General features: G+C 41.8%; 1 protein-coding gene across 5 annotated transcripts in view; it reads left to right on the top strand.

Moving 5' to 3' along the window:
- Window positions 1–26,618, top strand: part of MED12L (mediator complex subunit 12L) — a 140,284-nt gene that overhangs the window by 10,762 nt on the left and 102,904 nt on the right. For 4 of the 5 annotated variants that reach the window (XM_083848914.1, XM_083848917.1, XM_083848915.1 and 1 more), the window contains exons 5-15: window positions 2,289–2,458; window positions 3,197–3,307; window positions 3,690–3,959; window positions 6,154–6,303; window positions 6,907–7,006; window positions 8,053–8,189; window positions 19,198–19,329; window positions 20,478–20,604; window positions 22,738–22,952; window positions 24,129–24,233; window positions 25,269–25,445. In XM_083848914.1, the coding sequence (XP_083705040.1) occupies window positions 2,289–2,458; window positions 3,197–3,307; window positions 3,690–3,959; window positions 6,154–6,303; window positions 6,907–7,006; window positions 8,053–8,189; window positions 19,198–19,329; window positions 20,478–20,604; window positions 22,738–22,952; window positions 24,129–24,233; window positions 25,269–25,445 (1,694 nt within the window). The remainder of the gene's footprint in view (window positions 1–2,288; window positions 2,459–3,196; window positions 3,308–3,689; window positions 3,960–6,153; window positions 6,304–6,906; window positions 7,007–8,052; window positions 8,190–19,197; window positions 19,330–20,477; window positions 20,605–22,737; window positions 22,953–24,128; window positions 24,234–25,268; window positions 25,446–26,618) is intronic. The other variant, XM_083848918.1, reaches the window with a different exon arrangement.

Raw genomic sequence — 26,618 nt, 5'->3', positions numbered from 1 at the left:
TGGTGCGTGCCTGTAGCTGGGCAGTCCTGTGTGGCGCAGTGGACAGGGAGGCTGATACCTGCTGGTTCTGTTTCTCTCTCTCTCAAGGACTTGGTCTGGAGGATCTTTGTGCAAGCCTGTACCATGCTGCTGGTGTGGCCTGTGAGCTGCTGTCCTTTAGGGATAGTCCTGGCTGGCTTGGGTGTATCGGCCTGCAGTTCAGCAAGTGGCATTAGGCATGCCCTAAACTCTGTCCTCTTGCCTTTGTTTTTTTCCCTTCTGTTCTCTTTAACCTCCTAGGTTGTCTTCCTTTTCTGTTGATTCACGTGAGCATTTTTTGGGGTAGACCCTAGTAGAAAACTTAGCAGGTGGTGAGAGCAGGTGGATTGCTTTCCTAATCTGTCGTGAGTAGCACTGCTAAGGGTGAGAGAGCGCCTCTGACTGTGCTGGGGGACAGAAATGGTGCTGCTGGGTAGGAAGACTGGTGATGTTGCTTTGCTTTGGTTGCATGCTCATTAATGGTGTCGTTAAACACTCTCTTTCCTGGTTGTCTTGGAGTGGGGGAGAAAGCAAAGCAAGCAGGTAAGGCAAGCTAGGTTTGCCCACTCCGTTGCAGTAGGTACTAGGTCATCTGGTTTGCTCTGCTCTGAGCTGTAGCTCTTTTCTTCCTGGGACAGTGAAAGGTGGTGGTGTGTGGTGGAGGGGGGCACAGGGACTCCTGCTCCAGCTCTGCTTTTGGCTGGCCTGACGGTGGCATCTGCTTCACAAGGAGAACGGGTGAGGCCAGGGAGTACTGGTGGGCTGAGGGGCCTGTGATTTTTATCAGCGAGTGTTCTGAGGCAGATTTCCACTGTAACTGTGCCAAAAGTGATGCTGAATATTATGTCGTCTGTCCAAATTGTTAGGTTATTTGGAATTTTTGGGGGAAGTAATTTGATGTGTATTACTATGTAGTCTTTGACATTCCCCAAAATGTTCTGGATCTGTCCCCTAGGTAACAGAAAGGTGGTTGTGTTGTTCTAACTCAGTAGCACAGAGATTTTGGTAATTGCTTTGGGAAAATTATTCTTTCATACCGTGACATGAAAACAAGCGTGATATAGTGGATTTGGAATTGTTTTTCCAAAAGTGAGTGAATGTTGGAGGTAAATCTAGTTAGTACCTATATGAAAACACTGAAACCCACTAGCTTCATAGAGAAATTTCAGGTTTGGTTAGAAAAGCATTCAACGAATATTCTATGACAGAATATTCAGTTAACAGAACTGTCAGAAATTCAAAGGGGAAAAAAAACATAGAAGGAAAGCACTAGCTGAAATCTGAGGTGGGTAGCAAACAGTAAGAATAGTTGTGTTTGAGCCCTAGTTCCTGTAACTCTGGCAGTGAACAGGCTTAGGTTGTCAAAGCAATTGCATTACGCATTTGTGAAAGAGTGTGCTCTTCCAAAATACGCTGCATGTTGATCACATGCAACTCTGTCAGATGTTTGTGAGATAGTAACAACTATCCTTGGTCGTCCCAGTTACACTGTTCAGAGTATGCCTTCTTTACAATTCCTATTTTCCCAAAGCTTTCTGTGTACGATCAAGCAATTTACTTTAGTTTACTAATTTCTCGCAGTTATACTAAGTATAGAATCACTGCTGGAGCATAGAGAAAAGCTGATAGTTCTGGGTAGGTTTGTGTATTTGGTGAACGGTACCTGCTATCTTATGTATCACAAAGAAAAGCGAATCAGTCTTAATTGCAAACCTCCGCACTGTGCAGGTCAGTTTGACCTGAGGAGCTGCCTCTGAACTTCTGCATTCTCATCAGAGGAAAAATCCGGAGGAGTTGTCTGTTTCAGTGATTGCAGAAAGAACAATCTTACATCCCATTGCTCCTGCAAAGCGCTGTTTAGTGTTCTGGTGGCTGTATTTGGAGGGGGAGGGAAGAGGGGAATAAACCTCCATATGGAAGCAAGTAATGAAGTATATTTATTTGATCTGTTTCAAAGCTGTTTAGTGGTTGAATGCTGAACTCTGATGAAAGAGACAGGTGATTCCCTGAAGGCATAGCTCGTATCTGCGCTTTTTACGTCACGCTAAGCTAGCAGGCTGCTTGCGTGCCTGACAGTATATATATGTGCTTTGGGAACAGCGCAAAGGAGAGGCACATAAAAAGCCCATTAATTCACACTGGGTGCTGCATTATGCAACCATGTGTTAATGCTTTGGAGAAATATTTTTCAACATGAATTTGTTTCAATTCTCACTGTGAAAGAAACCTTTTGTCATCTGAAGTGTTCTAATTGTGAACTTATTCTGTAGAATGGACTCAAATTATAACCAGATACCTTCGGGAGCAGCTGGCAAAGGTTGCAGAGTTCTACCATGTGACATCCAGCCAAGGCAACGGCTCTGTGGTGATGCCTCAAGAGATGGAACAGGCCTTGAAGCAGTGGGAATATAATGAAAAATTGTCATTTTACATGTTTCAGGTAATACTTTAAGAAGTGACTGGATTTTTTTTTGAGGCCACTGTTCTTGGAAAGTTGAATTTTAGATATTACTGGTAGTTTCTGTCATAAGGCTTGAATAAATTTTAAATGCTAATTCATTTTAGAGATCTGCTAGCTGAAGAAACTTTGATTTGCTTATTGTCCTTGATTGTGATTGCAGCAATGTACTCAATTATTCTTTCTCTTCCTATGTTATCCCATCTTTTAAGGGTGTGTTTAATGATTGTGAGTCAGGCTGCGGTCGCTGTGGAGCACGAAGCCTTGGGTGTTCGAGTGGCGACCTGGCTGTTCAGTTCCATGTTGTTCTAGCCCATGCCCACCTTTGCAGGCTGCACGGGCCAGGGAGCTGGGACACCTGGGGTCCCCAGTCACACAGCCTTCAGCTGAAGACATGTTGTGGCTTAGTGTAAGCAGAAGTCCTGCTAGACACTGACCCAAGGTCATCTGAGCTCGAGCAGTGACGGTGGTAGAAGCCTCCAAGGAAGAATGCTGCTTTGTTCCTGGAGTAGAAATAACTCTGAATCCCGGTCACGGCCCCTTATCCATGCGGATGCTGTGATGGTGGTTGGTTCTTGCATGTACAGTGATGTATGAGCGTCCTGGTAGCTGCCATGGCTAATGAGAGTTAAACCAGAAATGAAATTAAACTTGTAATTACACACCTTCTTGTTTAGTGCTCCCAGTTAACGAGTGATGCATTTATTAAAATCCTTTAAGGAAGGAATGCTCGAGAGACATGAGTATTTGACATGGATACTGGATGTTTTGGAAAAAATCAGACCTACTGATGATGATCTTCTTAAGCTGTTGCTGCCGCTAATGTTGCAGGTATGTGCGTGGTTTAAAGCCATGTGATTTATAGAATCAATGTAAGCATGACTCATACATGTTAAATGATTGTAATATTTGTGGTGTTAAAATCTGTGTAGGGATTTTTACGTAAGACAGTTGGGGAAATACATTGCGTGGTGCATGTTTGGAATATATAAACACCTTTAAACTTTATAATCCTTCTCAACTTGAATTGATAGGAGGTTTCTTTTTCTGTAGCTGGTCCTGCAGGACAGATGAAATTTTTAAAGAGACTGAACTACAGATTTGCATTTAGGATACTCCTTTGTAGTCCCTTGTAGTTTATGCATGTTATGTGTTAGATTGTTAATGAAAAATGAGTATGTGGAGTAGTAAACTCATTTTTTTTTAATTTCAGTATTCAGAAGAGTTTGTTCAATCAGCTTACCTATCCCGTCGCCTTGCTTACTTTTGTGCCAGACGCCTGTCGTTATTGTTAAGCGATGGTCCTAACCTTGTAGCTGCACATTCTCCTCATATGATAATTGGACCAAGTAACCCTCCTTTGGCAGCCCCAAGTCCGACCGCACCTGGTCCTGCGGTGAGCCCGGTACAGCTAGCCTGCTCAGATTTCCTCTCCTGCCCACAACATCGTCCTCTGGTGTATGGACTTAGTTGTATGCTGCAGGTGAGCCGGTGCTTTGTTGCTCCTTGTTTGTAAGGCTGTAACCATTCAGTTTGTTGGAAAACAGCGTGCTCCTGGGTTTGACAAGGTGTGGTGATCGTGGTCTGAAATGCAGCTGCATCAGGTAACCTGAGAGGACTGGGCGGATCTGGAGGGAGCTGGAGGGTGGATTCTTAACGCTGTGTGAGGAGCGGTGGCAGAACCGCCTGCAGACTCGGGCTGTCTGTGTGTCTGTCTGCACCTCTGCCACGAGAGGGAGCAGCTCTGCTGGCAGGAGCGGCCAGGCCTCCGCTCTGCGATGGAGTTTCTGGTTGCAGCAAGCTCTGTGCAGCTTCTTTTCATCACCAGTGAACCTGCTCATTTATGCCAGACCCAGTTTGTCTTTGCTGAGCGCAGCTGGACAGAAGACAGCACCATACTGACTCCTGTAAGCCCTAACCTTTGAGGATTTCCTTGCTTCCTCCAGCTTGTTGTGGGTGCTTGGTGCCTATGCCGACTGTTCAGACTTTGTCAGGGTTACAGACGGTTTGTTGCCTTACCAACTTTTGCAGTTTTTAGGACAGTGGGGCAGAAGAAACTTCATTTGTGCTTATTGGTCAGTGATGCTAGGATTGTCAGGAGTAGTTCTTTCCTAAAAAGGGTTTGTGTGATGGTCTGCTGCTGCTGTTAGCCTTCCTGCGGAGACTTCCTCAAACCCTCCTGCTGTTGCCTGCTCAGTGTCTGCCTCTGGGGATTGTACAGAGCTCTCCTAGTTGTGCTACCAGGAGTGTGCTGATGATTGTGGGATCACAAGATCGCAGCGTGGGTGAGGTTGGCAGGGACCCCTGGAGATCACGTAGCCCATCCCTTAGGCACAGTGAGCGAGAGCAGCCTGTCCAGGACCATGTCCAGTCGGGTTCTGAATACCTCCACCACTTCTCTGAGCATCCTCTTCCAGTGTTTAACTGCTGCCACAGTTTAAAAAAATAAAAATGTTTTCTTGTGACAGGCAGCTCCTCCTCGCAGGGCTGCTGCTTTCTCACAGCCGTAGCACCACCCGGAGGTTAGAGCCTGGAGGCTGAGCTGCACGCAGGGAAGGCTCAGCCAGTGCTATCTGAAGCATGTAGGTGGGGAGCACAGCTTCTCCGCCCCCCGCCACGGGTGTACGAGTGCAGAAAGTTAGATCCTGCCTGACTCTAAGCATTCTGTAACTTCTTTTCCTATTGAACGTAGATCTGTCACAGGAGCATCAGCGTTTGTCTCCATCATGGGCTATATTGTGTATTCCTTTGGCAGCTTTACAGCTTTTCTCTACTAACAACACAGTGGGTGATCATTCTGCTCTTCTTGTACTATTTGTTTTATTTTTTTCTTTTGTGTGTGTGCTCTTTGTGGTTTTTTTTCACCCCTTTTTCTTGTGCTACCAAGTGGGTCCAGAGGACAGCTCTGTTTCAGATAAGGTCTTTGGTTCTTCAAAGGACCGTTTCTCTAGGCAACCTTTTTGCTAAATTACTACTTTGCAGTTTGGACTGGGAGAACATCCCAACAAGTAATCCAGCAGTTTCAAAAATAATAATCCATAAGATGAACCAACTGCCATCACTTTAGATGATATTTAATGTCTGACCACAAAACATCAAAGCTTTCTGCTTTTGCTCTGTACATTACTAGATGCTAAAGAGTAATAGGTATCTGCCTTCAAGCTGTTGTAAAATGATTGTTTTGAAGCCTGTCAACGCAAAATCTTTCTTTTGAGGTAAATGTTAAGTTACTGGTGCATTTCAGTGACTTGTGGGTTTTAGAATCTTGAGAGAAGAATTCATTTTAATTAATTTCTTAAATTTAAATTTTTCATACGTAGCTTCTTTCTGAAAGCTAAACACCAAAAGGCCTTTTTTTCTGAAGCCCATTCATGTGTCACAGAGGGGATCTGACTGAAATTCACCTTTGGTGATGTTTTTCGGTGGCATTATAAAAGCAATACAAATGGGAATTGAACATGCATGTATTTAAATACAAGTTTTAATAATGAAGAAGGAAAATAACATAGTAATTTAATTTCTTCAAATGGATGTTTTAAAGTGATTGTGAATAGGATTGTCATTTGTTTCTTTCACTGTAACAGGCCAAAAATGGTTCTAGTCTCATGGACTCTTGTTATTGGTATTGTTGGTCTTGTCTATCATGTACTACTTCTGTTTTATCCTATTGCTTACAGACTGTAACTCTTTGTTGCCCAAGTGCCTTGGTGTGGAATTATTCCACAAATGAAAATAAGAACATTAATCCAGGCTCGCCTCTGGATTTACTTCAAGTTGCTCCATCTAGTTTACCTATGCCAGGTGGAAATTCATCATTTAATCAACAGGTAAGCTCTTTTTAATTTTCAGTTTACTAAGATGTATTTTATATCCCCAAAAGTGATTTGCATTCACGAGGACTATACCTAAATTTATATATTTCAGTAGTTCTGCTGATGTGCTAGTGTTTGATGACCTTAGTTTCTTCAGTCAGGTACCGATTTTGTGAAAATATCTGGGATTTTATTTACATTCAGATGTTTTTCAGTTACTTTAAGATGTAAAATGGCAAATAAGAGATATTTTAAAATATCATTATATAATATCATTATATAATATATCATTATATCATTATAATTCATTATATATAATGAATATAATATCATTAATATCATATAATATCATTATATAATATATATCATTATATAATTTATATAATAAATTTATATAAATATAAAATTAAAGATATTTTATTGTACAAAATGATTCTTAAGTGATGAAAGCATTTGAACAGAACGTACTTTAGTTTGTTGTTCCCAAATGTAGGAAGTGCTGGGGAATGCCATAGGGTACCTTGCTGCTGGTGAGAAACCTGTCACAAACTTGAAGTGAAAATTGAGACTTCCTACGACTAGCTAATTAGCAACTACCTTTTTTTTTTTTTTTAACAGGTTCGGGCAAAGATTTATGAAGTAGAACAGCAGATAAAACAAAGAGGTCGCGCTGTGGAGGTGCGATGGTCTTTTGACAAGTGCCAAGAATCAACTGCAGGTAAGACAAGTCAAAATGAAGAAAATGCTGGGAGTCTTAGGGTTTGCATCTGTTCTCCTTCTTTGAGTATAAACCTGGTGCACCGTGCTTAATTCTAGTATTAGAGTTGGCAGATGGATGTAATGTAACAGCCAGCCAGCATTTCTCCACAAAGTCCTCAGGTTTTGTACTTGTAATATAACACTAATGTGGAAGTGTTGGGTAAAAGCTAAAAAAATCAGGTTTGGGCTTGGGTACTTGCAGCTCCTGGACGAGCTGGGTACCTAGGTGAGAAATGTGTCTGAAAGAGCTTGTTTACAGCTTAGGTAGGGTTAAGTAGGACAGAGATTCTTGCTTGAAATATGTTTGTAAAACATACAAAATTAGAAAATATACATTTACTCTTTGAAGCTTGTACTTGAGCTTTCTTTTCCGTGACCAAAAAAAATAAGTTATCTGTAGAAATCAGGCTATGGAGAGTACAAGCAGCCACCTAACAATGAGATAAACATCAAATAAAGATTTGTATGGGCTTTTAGGCTGCTGTTTCTGGTCATTCTGTGCTTGGAGAACTTTTGCGTACTAGCGCTATTCTTAGTGTAGGGGTTTTGTTTGTTTAACTTGCTCATCTGTTGATCAACAGATGTTACCATCCACATGTGTGTTAGGGAAGTCTCTCAGCCTAAACTTATTGGTGGTCATTCTCACAGATGTTTTGAGGGCCTCTGAACTTCAGTGTGGTACTGTGGCTCAGATTTGCCTTTTGCAGCTGAATTGCTTGTGATTTAAACCATTAGGAGTCCAGCGTGTCAGCTTTTTCCTCTACTAGAGGATGGCAGCAACATAAATGCTTACAGGTAAACCTGCCAGCAGTAGTGACGGCCCTCCACTGCAGTCACTGAGAAGTGGATTCCGTGTTGGTGGCAAGTGGATGGTTCCTGCTTCTGCTGACTCATACAGGATCCTGTGCTGTCCTGCTGCTTGTAATGGTTGTGACTGATAATGCCTTAAATCCCACAGCATCTTCCTGTTTAGACTTTTTTTTCTCCTCTAACTCCCATATCTAGGGGTAACCATCAGCCGAGTTTTGCACACCTTAGAAGTGTTGGATCGACATTGTTTTGACAGATCAGATTCCAGCAATTCAATGGAGACGCTATATCATAAGATTTTTTGGGCAAACCAGAATAAAGATAACCAAGAGGTAATGACCACTCTTCTCACTGTGTAATCTGTAGACAGTGGATTTTATTTTTACTTTTGAGAATTGTTTATGTGTGTGTGTGTAAGTATAGACTTGATACAAAAGCTTTTTTTTTTTTTTTAAATTATTATTCAACATCTGGTTTATTAGGAGTAAACAGCTCTTTGCTCTTATAACTTCAGTGTAATATACTGTAAAACTCATTTAGGAGAATACATGTTTTTTTGGATCATCTTTTGGGTCGTGAATTGGGTATTGTCTTTTTTTTTTTTTTTTACACTTTTACATCTATTGTAGAAAGTTTTACATTAATGGCTTATTAAATATATTAAAATATTCTAAAATCACGTACTTTGTTTTTTTGATATTTTTACCTGTGCTACTAAAACCATTTTTAGAGATCATAAAAATCATTATCGGAAGTCTTCAACATTTTACTTTTTTTTTTTTTTTTTTTTTTGCACAATGCAGATGACAGCATCATTGGGCCTATGTGTAATGTCAGACTCTTGAGCTTCCTTGGAAGGTGTTTGGGGAAAAGAATAACCAGCTTTAACAATACACTTACAAAGTAAAATTTCAAGTGGAAAATAGCAGTGAATCTGTCATAGCTGCTTATGTTAATGTTGTAAAAACGTTTTTTGCAAAGTGGTTTGTTTTTCTAATATACCTTTTTTTTCTTTATAACTTCATGTTCTTAGTGGTTGATATTCATAATGCAAGGCCCTATACTGCACAGAAACACTGCATAGTAATAGTCATTCAGTATTATAATGACTTTTGCAATAAATGAACAGAATATGTTGGTGGGGAGATAAGATCTCTTTGGAAATATTTCCATACAGATATACCTGCCAACCAACTCTGCATGTGAAGCTCAGAACTGGTAGGTAGGAATGAAAGACTTGCCAGAGTTGGCTTTGTATTTCAGGCACATTATTGTGATCGTGAGAGGAAAAAATACAGGTGTCTCATGCCAGCAACAATGGTTGTGTTTTGAATCATCTGGGACGAGCCTTTCTTGATTGCAGAGTTTCTACATTTTCTCAAGTTTAGTCTTATGCAGTCCAGCTCAAAGCATTAGAAATCTTTAGTTATGTGGTACTTGCAGTGTTATGCATCTCATATAGCTGTGAAATTGCTATGTACATATATATATATTATAATGTTAGCTTCTTTGTTATGTAATATACATTTCATCATAACTCATGTTAAAAATTTGGCTTCAATTTGAAATATATTAACTGTATTGAAATAATAATTGCTAAAATTTTTGTATAGCTCAGGTTAAATCTGGGTTCATTCAAGCTTTTTTTCTGCTCTCATGTGGAAGAAAGGTTAACTTGCATGATTTCTACATTGAATTTTTTATCCCTTTGCCAGTTCATACCCTGGTAAGATTTGTCCTGTGGTCTTGAAATGAAAATTGGTGTTCAATAGACCGTGTTCTGGCACTCCTTCCAACTGTTGAATTCCAGTTCTTGTCTTCATACAGAGGTCTGTTGTGTTGGACAGCTGGCATTCAGAACAGCAGGATGAGGATTACCACTCTGTGCATTTTGAAATGCTTTATGCCTTTTGAGAGGCAGGTGATTAGATGGATTGTAGCCTTTCAGGGGCCTAAGACAAATGCACAAAGCATCTGCAAAGGTAAAATTTAAGGGTGGTGAAGAAATAGATAAAGGAGAGCTGTTATATCAGACAGGTGAAGTTGCTGAAAGTTCATGACATTGACTCTTGGATGCAGTCAGGATTTTTAACACACACGTGTCTTTTTTTTAATGGATAGGGTTTAATATGTTTTAAGTGCTAGCTTTTTGTTTGCATCTGTTTGTGGGGTCAGCTGATGTAGTTCTGTGTTGTTGCCCTTCTACATTTGTTTTTATATATATACTTTTCCCCTTCCTACGTTTCGAAAGGTTTTTCTAACTTCCAGTTACAATTGTATTTACAAACCATTTTTTTGTGTTTCAAGAGGCAGTGTTGGTAGTGAGTGTTCTGAAGGCAAGGTAATTATTCTGTTCTGTTCTTGTTGCGGGTTGTCTGCTATTATTATGTTTGTTAAGTGTTACTTTATGACCTGAGGTTGGGTTGCCTTGAAAATACGTCTGTTTTGGCTCCTGAACAGCTCTCTTAAAGATGTGTTCCCCGCCTCTGGTACCAAACATCTTTATCAAGGTCTGTCTGGCTAATTTGCAGGGCTGCCTATCTTTTAATGGCATAATGATTTTACTCTGAGATGAAGGATGATGAGTAGTAAGAAAGCATTGTCATACAAAAGCGATGACGTACCTGTGTTTGCACAGTTGTCACGGGATATTGTAGGGAAAGCAGACGAAGAGGTTTTTAATGTCTTTCTGAGAGAAGAAAACTTGACCTTGAAAGTTTCAGTTGTACCTTACCGGGTTTGGAGCTGGTATGAAATTAAACATTTAGATAATCTATAGCTTCTAAAGTCCTCTGGAGTTTTCAAGACTGTTGTTGCTTGCCTCAGGCTTAACTTTTGGCAGCCAAGTGAGGTTGCCTCATGTTGCTGAATATCTGATTTATAGTCCTTGCTGTGTGTTTTTACATTTGAACTTTTACCGTTACATTCACGTTTACTAGTTTTGTTAGCTGCTTACCTCATGGGCAGACTGAGTGCCCGTGGCCAAGTCCTCTCCGGTGCTTCTGGGGCTTGCCTGCTTTCTCCAGCGGGCTGCGGAGCCGCTAGGTGGCGGTTTGGTGTCCCGTGGGCCTGGGGCCTGGCTCACGCCCTGCAAGTTGAAGCGCGTGAGGATGTTCCCACATGAAAAGCTGTTTGTCTTTTTTTGTCTCTCTATTTCCTTCCCACTTAATAAACTTAGGCTGTTTTTCCTAGGCAGAAAAGGTCATAAGTCAAGAGGTCTTGTATGTTCTGATTTCAGATGGCAACTCGTGTAAGCCTGAAAGGACGTCTGCTGTGTGAATAAGATAGCTATCTCAGGGATGTCTGCCTACTGACGTAATTATCTAAAGCACAACATAGTTTGAAGGACAGCTATCTACTATCGCCTGTTGTGATGGGAATCCACTGGAATGTGTTTGGAACTTTTTTCCTGTCTGTTTTTTCCTGCTGGATTGCTAAATTTTGTTGTGAAGACTGCAAATGATGCCAGCGCTTGCATGTATCAGTGGTGCTCTGAAGTACTGGAATAGAAGGAGAGTGACTCCTGCTACAAAGTGCTTAGGTTCTGAGTGGGTCTAAACACACACAAATGCACTTCAGATGCTGCTTTTATATGTGCTGCTGATTTCTTCAGAATCATTTTAATATACAGCCGATTACTTCCAAGTGTTGGAGCAAAAGAAGACTTGGGGGAAGTGGCTGGAGCGAAGGAGGGTAGGTGGGTGTAGGTTAGCTGCAAGGCCACGTGTCCTAGGCCCTGGAGGAGTAAGGATTGCTTTTCATCCCATGGGGAGATGTGGAGGAATGATGGTGAAGGATAGGACCTGGTAACACTGGTGATGGGGCAGGGAGACCAAAATGGAGGAAGAATGTGGTGTGAGGGGCTGAGCTGTGGCTGTACATTGAGTTTAAGTGGGACAAACAGGACAGAGTACATTGAACAAAGCTCAGGCTTCGAGCATCGTGTAGCGGATGATGAAGGTGGCACACTGAAACTATGTGAGATGTGATGTTAAATCCACATTTTGACCAGACCTGGGACAAACCTTCTGGTCTTGACCTGCTTGAGAGAGGCCATAGAAGTGATAGAAGAATCTAGTGCTTCTCCAGTGACTTGATGCTGCATTATTAAGTGGACTCCAAATAGGAGATAAGAATTATGTTGCAGTTTCTTGCAGACTGTCCCTGTGATCTAAGAGTGATGGTCCCTGCATAATCACACATGAGTAGCTTGGTTTGAACCTTAACCGTAGATCCCAGCCTGGGTTTGCTCTTACAGGAGGATTTCTTACCAGTGCAGGGTGATCACCAGGCTCTGTGTGCAGACCAGAAAGTGGTGCAGGCATCTGTGAGATGCTCAGCTTTTCATTCACGAAGTCCAACTGATAACAACTTCTTTTGCTGTGAATGTTTGGCAGCCAATAAAAGTAAAATTTCACAATTAATATGGTAAGAATGATATTACATTGTGAACATAGTGAGTACAAAAGTACTCAAAAGACTACAAAACAAAAGTAGTACATACAAAAGACCTTTCATTTCCAATTCAGTTTTACTGACTTGCATAGAGTTTCTCAGTAGATTAAGCTGGGTAGGTGGATTTGAAATCTAGAAATCAGTGACATGGCATAAGGCAGTAAATTCACTTTCATTTGACGGTATTGTAGAAAATACTATTGGTCTTAATTATAGCTGTGGGTATTTTCCATCTGACATCCCCTCGACACGGAATATCTCTTGTGCGTTGGGGATTAGCACTGAGGATGTTATTGTGCGGGTATCATTATGTAAAAGCCTAAAGTTTCATGGATATTTGTGCACTTGGATTGATTTTAAAGTTCAGGTCTCTGAAATCATATTTAGGTTTTGTGTTGTCTGCAACAGTCTGACTGCATGAAGTCCAACTGAATTCTTATGATGCCAAAAGTTTTTTTCATTTTAGAGTGAAAAACTCATGCTTTTAATCTTGGTTCTCACGAATGGGTTTGCTACAAATGTAGAGTTAATATTTGCCTTTCTGAGATCACTTTGCTGGAAATGAAACAAACAACCAAAAAAAAAAACAACCCACCACCCCCTGTGTCTGTGGGAAAGGAGGTATAATGATGCTGTTTTAGTTCCTTAAGCTAGAATTTAACAGTTAGTTTGATGCTGTCTGGGGGACCTGAATCTGAGTATGTTGGGATGCATGACGGGTAAGAGAAACAGGATGAGCAAAATAAAATGAATTTAAATATCTGTAGAATCAGAATCTGTTTCCACAAACACTGAGAAAATAGAGCATGTTCTGAACATTCTTGCAGTGTTTTTAATAATGCAGTTAGCATTAGTTCAGTTGCATGAATTGCTTATTTATCTGAAACTTGTCTGTGCAGGTGTTTTCACCCTTCATTATTTCAGAAAATTCAACGTAATATTCCTGCTCACCTAGGTATGAAGGGAGTTAGTACAAAACTTGTCTGAGAGGGAAAAAATATTCTGTAACATAAATAACTGGCAGAGTCCTTAATAAGAACACAGAATTTGTTTTTTCTTTTTACATAAGACAACTACAGAGAAGTGGTTAATATTTTGTTGAACCTGGTCACATAAATTGTACTTCAGTAGAAAGGTTTGTCTTTGAGCTGTTGATAGTGCTGTGGTATAAAATAAAGCTTGCCTGCAACGCTGTCAGGGCTTTGTCCCTCTTGGGCTGCGGTCAGAGGTGTTTCTTTATGTGCCACATAGCCCGTACTGCTGAGGTCGGTGCATTTAGTTGGTTTGGCTGCCCCGCAGGGAGCTCGGCTCCTTCAGGATGGTGGTGGTCTGGGATTTGCAGGTTAGGGAGGCAGGCTGTAGTAATAAATGTTGCCGTGTCGTTCCCCTTCTTTGTTTTCTCTTTTGATCTAAAAACAGCCTTCAAAAAAAAAGGCTTCTGGAAACCATTTAGTGTCGTCTCAGAAAACAAATTTGGAGTTTAAAAATACCGGTCTTTTTCATTTGAAAATGCTAACTGGAATTGTGATTCCAAATTTATTATGTAGACTTGCTTAAAAAAAAAAAAAAGCCTGGTTAGTATTTTTAAATGATAATTCTGCTACATTTGAAACAAAAAAGCTCATTTTGAAACTGAACTGTGTTGTCCGAGGAGGCACTCACGTTCGTTGTTGTTTTGTTAACCTTCTTCATGATTTAAGGGCACGCTGGCTCCGTGGGACGCGGACGTGACTTGCAAAAAGCATATGCTTTTTGTGGAAAGATTTGTTTGAAGACATTTTCAAAACGTTTTGAAAATAATAGAAATTTCCTTATAAGTATGTATGCTGTATATATACACTTAGGTCTATACAGCGTATCTCACCCGTGTCCTCCTCAGGCACCTCCGAGGCGCGGCAGAGCAGCTCCGCTACGCGCTGTTGCCTCCTTCCAGCGCGAGGCAGGGCGCTGTGCCCGGCGCAGGGCGCTGTGCCCGCAGGGCAGTGCCGGGCGCTTCCCGTAAGGGGCTCCCGGCGCGGTGGCGCAGCGCTGCGGGCGTGACATCGCGCAGGAGCGGTTACCACAAACGACGCCGGCATTTCCCAGCGGCAGTGAGTCACGCACCTGCTCCCCTTCTCGAGGGGTTTAAAAGAAGTGAGAGGGGATGGGGGTTTCCTCCCGCTTAGTGATTTGAGCTAGTTAGCGAACGCGACGTCACGCTTTCTGCCTCCGTCACAAAAAGAAATTCTGCAGTCTGAGTACCTCAGCGGTGGCCTTAGCTTGAGTAAAGTCAAACTTTGCCTTTAGTAGCAACTTTTGAGTTAATAGTAAAAGCAGGGGCCAGTGGGAAAAGAGCTCAGTGTTATAAAAAGCAGTTTTAATAATACTTTTGGCTCTCTATCTCCAAGTGTACCAGAAACAACCACGTTTAATACTTTCAGTGCTTCCCTTTATTAGTAGTTGTGCTTCTTCTTTTCTCTTTTTTTTTAATGAAACAAGTGACTCTGCTCATCCTCGCCCACCTTCTGCTCTACTTATAAACTGGTGGAGGTGAGATCTTTGGTTTTCTGTGAAAGGGCTTGACTAATGACTTTCAGAAAGTTACAGCTATTTTAAGTCGTAACTATAAGACCCGGAATAGCTAAATAACAAATTTGTGAGTGAGATGTTTTCAACCACACAGCTTCTATGTGCCTAAAACAGTGGGTATGGTTCTCAGGAACTGACATTTGCAGCAATAAAAAGGCTACGGGAATACAGGCAATGCTTTAAATCCTCTCACGCGGACTTCTGTTGGGCAGGTTGCCCAGGTTGTGAGTGAGGTGTCTGAACTTGTTGAAATCGTGCTTGGAAGGTGCGTGCTGCCAGACGTAGTTAATCTCTGCCGTCTGATGCCACCTTACAGTGTTTTTGTCTCACTAGGAATGGTGAGAGGTTTGGGAATTTTGAAGAAAGGGCCTTGTCTGTGGGAGAGTTCCCTCCTGCAGCTCGGAGTTCCAGGTCTCACCTGCCCGCGTCTGTTCTGTGCTGTCACATCATCTTGTGTCCTCCCTACAAAAACCATAGTCATCAAGCAACATGTGAACTGATCTTACGGCTTTCCTGCCCCTGAAACTTTAAGGGTACAAGTGTGATCTCATTGCTGCTCTTCAAGGCAACAGTTTGAGCCCTTCTGAAATGTGGTCTGCGCTTTTCCAGGCTGGAACATCTGCAGATACAAAATCCAAATACGATGAATCCAGAACCTGGTTGTTATTAAGAGGTGTTACTCACTTGCATTCTTGGCGTGTGTAAATAAACATTTACAGCATCAGAGGGGAGGAAATCGTGAGGTAAGCTATCGTGAGGCAGCATCAGGAGGAAGGAAGCCGAGCAGTGAAGCCGCCACACAGTGGGGCAGGAAGCGAGAGCTCCCCATGCGTGCTCAGCAGCGTCACAGGCTGCTGCGTCCCCGGCTCCTAGGAGCAGCAAACCACGATCTGTGCTCAGCAAAGCAGCGAGCACCCAACGCAGAGTTTCCAGCGCTGGACATTCCGACGTTTTCCTTTTTGATGCAGCTGAGCTGAGGGCTGCTTAGAAAAGTCTTCACCACGGCCTGTGTGTGAGAGGCTTGCTTACTGTGAGGTTTCTTGGATAATTCTTTACATTGCAGGGACTTGATATAGCTGTAAAATATATTTGTTATTTTCATTGAAGAGCAGAATGAAGTGTTTGATGGTTAGACACTTCAACTTCACTTTTCTCAGCTGCTGCACTTGTCCCGTGTTCTGAGAGCTTGATGTGTGTGAATAGTTCTGGTGACGGTATACTGCCCAAACAAAGTCTGACTGGGTTGAAATAGTTACTTGTACTCCGATAGCCTTTTTTTATTGCTGCTCGTGTCAGTTCTTGAGAACCAAACCTACTGTTTTTAGGTACTTAAAAGTTGTGTGGTTGAAATTCTTAGATGGATAAACACCTCCATGTATTCTCCGTATACATGAAACTTGAGAATCCGCACCGTGATTTTTTTTTTAACGTGAATAATCACTTCTAGCTGTCTAACTTGTAGCAGTGTTGGACTCTGCATCGCTGAAAATGGAGTTCTGCTTTTTACAGGCATAGAATTAGGGATTCATTTTTATGTTCTTGTGCTAATAAATATCACTGTTAGCAGATGACTCACTTAGAACAAATTGACTGTATTTTCTGAACTGTAGGGCTGTCTGTCTCTTGTTTGGGAAAGAAATCAGTTTGTCATTTGAAACAGGTCAGTCATTCAGCAAAATCTGATGTTCAGATAGAACAGACAAGGAATTAATCTGTACTTAATTTATGTAGACCTCAGTGCTGTCATGACCAGAGTAATTTCACGCGATTTTCTTGTGAAGTGCACAAACAGCCATCCTTTATTAATTCCTTTTAATATAATTTTAATACAGACACATTGCAGTATTATGCAAAAGTAAGAGTTCATAGCATTTCTTGAAAAAATTGAACTAACTTCCAGCTTTACCACGAAAGGGTCAGCTTGTCCCGTGGTTTCTTGTGTTTGGGGTGTCAGATAAGTCAATTATACAATGTTTAGCCTTTTTTAAATTTAATTATTATTTTTTTTTAAATTAAATAAGAATGCAACTGTTGCTGGCTTAATACCTAAGACTAAATGGACAATTGAGCGCGGTGGGCGCGGTGCTCGCCGTGAGGTCCCTCTGGGGACATGCTGCTCCGAGTCGCCCGCTGTGCGGGCTCACCCGCTCGGGGCTGGTGCTCGTGGTGCGCTGCACAAAGGGACGGCCGTCGGCGATGGCCCGCGTGGTGGCGGCTGAGCGCTGTGCCGCGGTGGTGGCAGGCAGGCGGCACGGCCCCACGTCGTGTGGTGCTTGCTGGGGCCGTTTGGTTTGAATGGTGTTTGTGTGTGTCCTTGCCTACGGTGCCTGGGGTTTCGCTTGGGTTATTGTTAGGCTTGTTGTCGGGCTTAGCTGTAAGCGAGGCGCTCCCTCGTGCAGCGGGAGCCGGCAGCATGGGGGCGGTTAGCTCACCCAGCGCCAGCCCTGGTGGCTTCGCCTTGCAGCGCTAAATGCAGCTGGGTGCGGCAGTGAGGTTAGCTGGGCAACAGAGCGGCACTCGTGACCCACGGACACAGCGTCTGAAGGAAATACTGGTGTGTGCACAGGTACGTGTGCTTTACTGGCTGTGTGTTGGCAGTGTTTGTGCTGCATGTGTATTCCTTGGAGGAACAGCACCCTTGTTTCTCTCAAATGGAAAATAACTGATGGCTTTCCTCTGCTAGGATTTGACGTTTCACCAAGCAACTCAAGTCATTTTTTTAGGCCAGAACAAAAACGTGTAGGATCACTGCTACAGCCATTTTACCTTCAACAGAACCCCGTGTAAGCCTCCCTTTGGATCTTTTGTCCCCTTCTGTGTTGCTCCAGCCCAGTGAGCTCTGACCTGCAGCATTTGTGCCCCTACCCCATTCCCTCAGCTCTCGAAGGCTTTCCTCGCCTACTTTTCTGAACAGACTTGGTCCCAGGAGCATCACCTGCTCCTCACTCAAGAAGATAAGCTTCTCTGCCATTTCCAAGTGCAGTCCCCCGTGAGGAAGGAGGCAGGTCCTGTGCTGCCCTCCTTGGGGTGCCGCAGGGTGCGATGCAGCGCAGGCGCAGCCTCAGGGAGCGGGCAGCCCTCCCAGGTGGTGTCTGCCTGAGGCACAGAAGCGCTTCTGTTGTTGGCAGAAAGGGAAAGAAGTCAGTGTGGAGATCAGACCTTTTGAAAATGCACAGTATCCATACTTCGGTTGTCAGCCGACTGCATCTAACCACAGCAGAGGTGGCATTGTGGCGTGGCTTCGCTCGGGTTGGAGAGAAGCATTCCCCTTATTCCCTCCATTTCCCCCGCCCTCGTCATTTAGCGTCTCCTGATGGCCCATTGAAATGCATTTCAGGAAACGTGTGTGTGTATGATATGTGTACATATATACATGTATACCCTAGTTGTTATTTGGCATATTACTGCAGTAACTTTCATTCTTAGGAGCCTGTAATTCTTAATCACTATAGAAAAAGTTTCTGCTTTCTGGGGAAGCTACGTTTAGCTCTAGCCCTTCTAATGTTTATCTGTAAATGTAGTTTCCATGAATCACGGAGGAGGGGAGAAATCGCATCTATTTATTATGCAGGTCTTTCTTATGTTCGATGTTCAGACGTAGTAGCGAGCTTGGGCAGGAGTGAGGAAGTTCAGCAGATCCAGTTCAGTAGCACCCTAGGAAAATACTTCCAAAATGTAGGTAGTTAGTGGAAACAGGGATTTGATAAACACTCAGTAGATACAAACATAATGTATAGCATAGCTCTTACTTGGTAAGGATGGATTTTTTTAAAGACTGTTCTTAAAAGGCCTGTTAGGCATGTACAGGTCAGAAGTAAGCTGAGCTTTTTGGTTGGGAGTTTTTTGACCTTGGTTGTTTGATCCTCACACCTCCAGAGTTGGTGGGTTTGGTTTTTTTTTTTTTTTTTTTTTTGGTATGAGTTGGTGGTGTGCTATTCATGGTCTGGAAACGTGGAGGAGGTTTGGAAGAATTGTTATAAAGAAGACAAATTCTGTGTGGTTATTTTGGTTGAGAGGCTTTGTGGGATATGCTTTTCCTATTTTGCCCTTTACTGTTTTGTGAAGCAACATTATGATAAAAGAGTTTTGATTTGAGTATCAGCAGTGTGAAAATTGGAACTTCCCTCTTTTGCTTCTAGGTTATGTTTAATTAGAAAATACGAACGAAACAACCTGTGCATCCATTAGTAGTAAAGAAAAAAACCCAGCTTCTTTTTCCTTCCCTCAGAACACCCCTTGCTGAAAGCTGCTTGCTCATAAAGAAGCCTGTTGGACGTGTAGGTGAAATGGTTTTCTTTTTGTTCTTGCACTGAACAGGTAGCCCCAAACGATGAAGCTGTGGTAACTCTACTCTGTGAATGGGCTGTAAGCTGTAAAAGGTCTGGTAAGCACAGGGCCATGGCTGTAGCCAAACTCCTGGAGAAGAGACAAGCAGAAATTGAAGCAGAAGTAAGTTCTTTCTACTTCTAGAATAGCATAAGCAGTATGCTTAAAAATAAAGATATTTCTAAAGAAAAAATCACTTTAATCTCTACTCTTTGCAACACTAAGTTTGATTGCACTTGGAGCACGGGAGATTTCGTTATCATTCACAGTTTTTGTATTCTAGATAAAATGACAGAGCTGTCTACTTAGGTAAGGAATTACAACCTGAGAGTGTTTTTATGCCTTTTTGTTTGAACTGTTTTACTTCTGTGAGCTACTTGTCCAAATAAATGGATGCCACAGTACGTGGAGTTCCTTGAAAAGTGGGGCGTACATCTCCCCTGCACGCAGGCGGGCGTGCTCCTGCTTGGAGGACTTGGGGACGGCTCCAAAACAAAGACCATTTTGAGGCAAAACTCGAGTGTAATTTTCATCTTGCGTTCTGTAGAACTGCATTCGTTTTCAGGGGAAATGATAATGTTTCGCTGGAGAGGCAAAACACGACAGTGGTGTCTTTAATGTAAGCAATTGCCTGTCTGTAGTGGTCCTGTTGCAGCTTGCAGAAGCTGACGATGCTTCCCTGACTTTCCAGCGCTGCGCTTCGGCGTGCACGGGGCGGTGTGTTAGCCGCAGCCTTGCTGCAGGTCCCTGGGCTTGCAGCACCCCGCAGCCCTGCGCGGTGCAGCCTCTGCAGCCGGGCTGTGCGAGGCTTTCACGTCGTCCTCGCCTCGCCACAAACCACTGCCGGGGGGAAGGGAGCTGGCGTGCTGCTGCCTCCCTCCCCGGCACCCACTCAGGGCCGAGGTGTTCGCCCTGGCTGTTGCTACGCTCCTTGTCACTTACACGAACGGGAGGAGTTACCTTTCGTCTTCACTTCGGTCGTGGAAGTTCTGGATCTTTAATTTTGTTGCTGTTTTTATATGAAATTGTGCCATTGCAGATGATGGTACCCGTGAGAGGTATTCCTTCTCAATAAGTAATCCAAAGTGAATAAAACGCTTCAGTAATAACCCACCTGGGGTAATGGGAGAAAACTGTCATTCTAGAGCAAGTCTGCATTTTATGGAGAGGTAGGAAACAATCCCACATATAGGTGCCTCATTGGCAAATTGTGGGAATACTGGATGTGTTTGTGTGCGGATACATGCTGTTTTATGTATTTAACTGTGCAGAGATGTGGTGAATCTGAAGTCCTAGATGAAAAGGAATCTCTGTCTTCAGCCTCCTTGACAGGTTCCAGTCTTCCTGTTTTTCAGAATGTCCTGCTGAGGTTTTTAGACACACAGGCTCCCTCGTTATGTGAGTATTAACTAACTTGTATTCCAAAGTAGGTCAGAAACGACTGGTCTGCTCTCTGGCTGCTGAAGTTATTGTTTTGTTATAGCAGGTATTTCGCAGTTTCCATGATGACCTGCTTGACTTCCTTATGTATTTATTTTTGAAATTTCCTGCCTTGTTATAGGATTTTTCTGTGATTTTTTTTTTCTTCCACAAAAGGAAAATTGGAAGAAACAATGTTTATTTCTGTTCAGACTGTAAAAGATATCGGGAAATTACATGCACTACATGCATAGTTAAGACCAAACGCTTGCCTCTTGTTGACAAATCCACATTCAAAGTGACTGACTTGAATATTGTGCACAAGTGTTGAAATCAAAAGCTGTTAGGTGGCAGATAGGTGGGCTGAAAAAAAAAGAATCTTTGTCCATTGTAGGTTGCTCTAAGAAATGTATTGGTCTAACAAAACCGCCTGATATTGTACCTCATGTTTCTGGTATCTGAAAGTACTGGAAGTTAGTGCTTTTTTTTTTTTTTTTGGTGCCCGTAAATTGAGGGGGATTTTAAGTGGTTTGAAACATGATATTGAAAACTATCAACATCCGAAAAAGGAGAAAATTCTTAAAAATCTGTTGCAGACTCTGGAGTATTGGTGTTGCTCTATTTTCGTGTCATTGGTGACCCATGTTTTACTAAACCATCCAAACTATTTGTGTTATTTAGACTTGTGTTTCTGATTTCCTTGTTTCAAATATGGTATCATCTTTCTTCACGTGGGTAGCTCTGCGAGACAGTGTAGGGAGAATAGCTGGGGAATGTTTTCCTTGCTTGAAATATTCCTTGTTATTTTAGAGGACTGGAATAGTTTTGTTGTGTGATACCGTTTTTATGGTGGTTGAGATTCTTTGTCTCCAAAAATGAAAAGCATGTGGCTGCTATATTTTGACTGAGGGCAAATCTCTCAGTGTGCGGGTGTGTTTGTATGATGCTCTCTGTTGTGCCTTTCCGTGTCGCATCCAGCACGTGTGTCTCGGTGGGCAGCTCAGGATGGGTAAGGTTTGCAGAGAAGAGTTCTAACTTAGAACTGGTGTATTCTTGGGCTCACTGTTGCAACTTCTGTACTGCAGTGTAACGAGGGTTTCAACAAACATGAGAAGAAAGTGTGTTAGGGTGAAAATCAAAAGAATGTCTCCGTTTACTGTACGTAGGGGAAAGACTAATGTAGGTCTTATTGTTTATCTGTAAACTGCCTGTTAGTTTGACAACAAATGACAATTCTAAATAGAAATTGTTATATATTGAATTAATTTGAGCTTGTATTTCATAATTTGCTGTAAGTATATGTTGATGATTTAGATTTGGTAGTTTTGTAGCTGGAGGTTTTTATTGCTAAATAGAGTTGTGGTATAGAGCTATTTTCTGTTAACTGCAATATTGCAAACCTTCCTTTGTTATGGAACTAGTAAAATTAAATATAGCTGTGACAAACTTAATTTAAAAATTATATTTCTCTAGACTTTGCGTTGTCATTGGCAAAATAACATGCAATTCTTTTAACAAGCCTTTTCCTGATGTGTGAACACACTTATTAGTTAAAATAAAGTACACAGAATAAATTCTTTGAAAATACTTTAAAAACTTTTGTATTAGGTATACAAAGCACTGTAGACAAGACAGTAATATTTACCCTCGTAATAACATTTTGGAGAAGAAGTACAGTCACTGGGTTGTCTGTTATAATCCAAAGCTTCACAGTAAACTTAATTTTTCTGCGCACAAGGAACATCCTTGCCCTCTTTCCCCCCTTTTTCTTTTCACTTACTTCAAAGGCAAATCAAATAAATAAATAGCAGAACATTGTGCTTAACTGCGGACATGTCCAGCTGCAGTATGTGGATGGTGTAGGATGTTCTGGCATCCACTGCTGTCTGAAGTCCGTCGTGTGTCTTGAGCAAACGTGCAGGTTGTGTGTCACTAGATGGGAAGCGATTTATTCTGCGGAGGCAAAGATAAGTCTGTCCAGGATCCCTGAGACATTTTTATCAGGCCTCTAGAACTTTAAAATGAATTTGCTGGGGTTTGTGAGTTGGGTAGCTGAGAAACAGATATTTATATGTTGAAATTACAGTCCATTTTTTTTTGGTTTTGGAATAGCTGACCCAAATAGTGATCATGAGAAGACAGAGTTTGTGAATTTGGTGCTGCTGTTTTCTGAATTCACTCGACATGATGTTTTCTCCCATGATGCGTACATGTGCACTTTAATATCACGTGGAGACTTGTCAGTCACTGCAACTGCTAGATCACGTTCACCTAATGGGGAAACTGTGGATGAACACTATTCTAAGGATCATGACATGAAAATGGAGGTAATGCTTCATGTTATTTCTCCCCATGTTTGATACTCAGTTTCATAAAATGTAGGTTTTTCACTAAAGCATTAGTATTTCAAATGTGAATTTTTGGTGTTTTTTTCTTTCTTTACTGTTTTTTTTTAACTTATCTCTTTATCTCTTTCTCACTGTGAGAAGACTGAAAGTGATTTGTTGGCTTCACTTTTGTGTGTAACTTAAGTATTGCAGTTTTGGTGCTGATGTGCTGAGCCATCGGTTCTCTGGTGATCAGAATAACTCAGGAGAAACAAAAAGGTGTAATGTAGGCTTCTGAACTTACCAGGGGAAAAACTTATTTGCAGGTATGCTTTAATGAAGAGTAGAGAGAGCTTTAAGCAGGTGGAGTCAGCAGTAAGCCTGGGGTAAGCCCCAGTGCCCTGTGTCGCGTGGGATGTGATGGCACAGCGCAGCTATGAACAGTTCACAGCCTGGAAGTCTACTTGCAGATATCGGAAGCGTGCTGTGTGCTGAACAGCCATGAACTGACGATCATAAAGTGAAACCTCATGACTCCAACGTGCACAGTCCATGTGTAATCCTGAGTCTTCCATCAGCCGAGCAGTTCTTAATCTTTTCTAAAATGAGTTGAAGAGGAAGGTGACTTTAAAATCCAGTCCACGGACCACGTTTGTACTTGTATGATAAGATGCAGCCTGTTGTTCTGCTGCACAGTCCTTGTGGAGCTTGTGGCCAGCTAAAGTGTTCTCTCATTTATTTTTCATTTCGTGTGTACATCTCTTATGTAGGTTTCATGGCCAAATTTGTGCTAAGATGTAGGGGGTTTCTCCAAGTTGCTTTTCATATTACAACAAAATAGCAAATAAATTCGGGGCAGGTACAGGAGTCCACCTCCTGTTCTGTAGGTATCCCTGGGAGCAGAACTGCACGTGGGGGTGTACTGTGAAGTTTTGTTCTCCCCTTCAGCTCCCGCTCTTTTCTATCCCTTTGTGGATTTAGGCTTGAGATTGAAATTCACTTTTGTGAATTAAGGTTTTCATAAATATTTACAAGTAGTTACCTGAAATCTTCCTACCATCAGTACTTTTTCCTTGATTCTTAAATAGGTGGAATGCTTGCGTTTACCTGTGATCAGTTGAATAGGTCTTCAGTAAAATGTAACTGATGCTTGTTTTTCTCTCCGACAATTATTAGGATCATAGTATTATGGAACATATGGGCATTGACTCAGGAACCACTAGTATTTTTGATGATGTAGACAAGAGTGACTTTAAGGCAGATTTTGGTTCGGAATTTCCAGTAGGTTTAACTTTCAACTTTCTGCATGCCTTTGCTGCCTGTGTCTGCTGCTTGCTGTTGTCACTAAGAATGCCTCTCTGTGCCCCTAGCACCTCCTCGCTTCTTCCATCAACAGCCAGTGTCATTTGGAGCCGGTGCCTGATGCATTCTGTCGGTGCATGACCTTCTGTCTGTACATCTCTGCTGTGTGACAACTGCGTTGCTTTGCTGTGCATCCCCTAGCTGTCCATGTGCACGCATGTGTGCACGTAAACACACACGTGCGCGCACACTCTCCTCTCTTCTTCGCTTTCCTCTGCCCCCAGCATATTCAGAGTGCTATGTGGTACAGTTAAGCATGAACAAATATGCAGATATGCCCTCTTCTTTAACATTGAGGGGCCCCAATTGATACCTTTTGCTTTTCAAGTGACTATTCTGTCTTTGCTCTGTCTTCCAAGTCTGTTTCCCCCTCTTCTTGTCCTAACTGTTAGCCTGATTCTGGATTACTCTTGAATCTCCTAGTTTCTTCCTTTGGACTGGTCCTCGTTCTGCATCGCATGGACTCCTGTGCCCAGACCTATTGATGCAGATCCACTTGCAGGATATTGGGACCCCTGTTTCTGCCTGACATCTGTCATATTGATGGCTTCAAGCATATCCATGCCTGCCTACAATGTCTCTTGTCTTCTGTCACCTCCCACTTCACCCTTCTCATTACGTTCCCTCGATCACTGGACTGTCTCATCGCATTTTCCATGTCACAACAGCATAAGCATGGAAATTGCTCTGAATTGTAATGCTTTCTTTTCCTGACTGAATACTGCTAGTTTAAAACTTGTCTAGCAGCAATGAGATATGCATAGAGATATAACATATATGTATCTGATTACATTTCAGGCTAGAATACTGTTTCCCTTTCCTTGTCTGTCTTTGAAAAAACAGTCAGATATTTGTAAAGTAAAGTAAATGAGAACAAAATTGTATCTCTGGAACTGATGAATTTCGAAAGTTAGAGGTTACACTTATCTTAAATGTTTGTTTTACATGACTTAGATTTTTTCTCCGATGCCTGGGGAGTCTTGTGAGAATATGAACTCTTCTTTAGACAGAAGAATTTCAGTTACCAGTGAGAAGTCAGTGAAGAGGGAAAGACTCAGAGAACTGATTTTTCCATCCAATTATGACCTCCTTCGCCATTTGCAATACGCAACGCATTTCCCTATACCACTGGTGAGTGTATTCTCTTTGTGCGTGCAACGGTACTGCCTGATGTGATGGCAAAGCGTTTAAAGAAAGAAGAACTCACTGCGTAGAGAGCTGAGTGACCTTTGTCTGAAGGCGCCCAGTTGGCTCACATGAGGCTATTTCTGCCTGTGTGCACAAGTTGTATGCTGCGGGGTGGCTTTAGTACGGCATACAGGCATCTTTATTTTATCCAGAGGACGTTAACTGGAAAAATGCGTAAGAGGCATAATAATATATGCTGACTTACTAGAGTAAGGAGACAAGTACCACATTGCAAACGCCGTGTGCCAGGGTTTAATGAAAGTTTGCTAAAAAGGAAATTTGATAGTTGGACAAATGGATGAATAGCAACGTATCTGAAAGGAGTAGTTCTGCAATGTGAGGGGTGGAATGGTGTTATTTCCTCCCACCCACTCCCTGTTGTTTGCAGTATGGATTTTTGTCTGCTGCTGTTATCCTGTTTGTGAGCTGTTGGGAACTGAAGGAAGCCCCGTGATTAACATTCCAGATACCAAACCCTTATTTGGTTGTTTTTTATTTATTCATTTTTTGATTTTTGTCATATTTTCTACTCCGCTGGAAAAAGGGCCCAAATACTGAAGAAGCCTGGATCTAGAGTGTATCTGTTTGGTGATGATGATAATGATTATTTTGAAACAACGATAACTTTTTAACAGTATTAAATCCTACCAGTAAAGGAAGTGTCAGCTGAGTGTATGATATGATAACCACAGTTTTCTTTGCTCTAATTTTCCTCCTCTACAGAGTTTGGGTTCTGACTTATTGAAGATAAATTGTTGTTAGGAGAATATTGAATGAGATGTTTCTGTTAAGGCCGGTTTTGAGTGCTTGCTTAAAGTTTAATTTATATTTTGCACATTTTAAGGATTTGAAAAATGTAAATTGATTGTTTTTGTTTCTGAAATATTTTTGGTTTACAGATGAAGCTAATCCAGGTAGTTATGCTTTGCCTATGTAAATTGATTTTTGACTTTAATTATTGACTATTTTATATATGAGTTTTTTTTGAAAGTGTTTGTAAAATACATTATTAATACACTTAGTTGCTGCTTTATACATTTTTATAAATACAACAAGCTAAGAGAGCACTGTATATTTATACTTACTTTTTATCTTCATTTTAAAATTTCCTTGAAT

This window comes from Anser anser, assembly GCF_964211835.1.
Source record: "Anser anser genome assembly, chromosome: 9".
Classification (NCBI taxonomy): domain Eukaryota; kingdom Metazoa; phylum Chordata; class Aves; order Anseriformes; family Anatidae; genus Anser; species Anser anser.
This window is presented reverse-complemented; position numbering and strand designations above follow the sequence as displayed.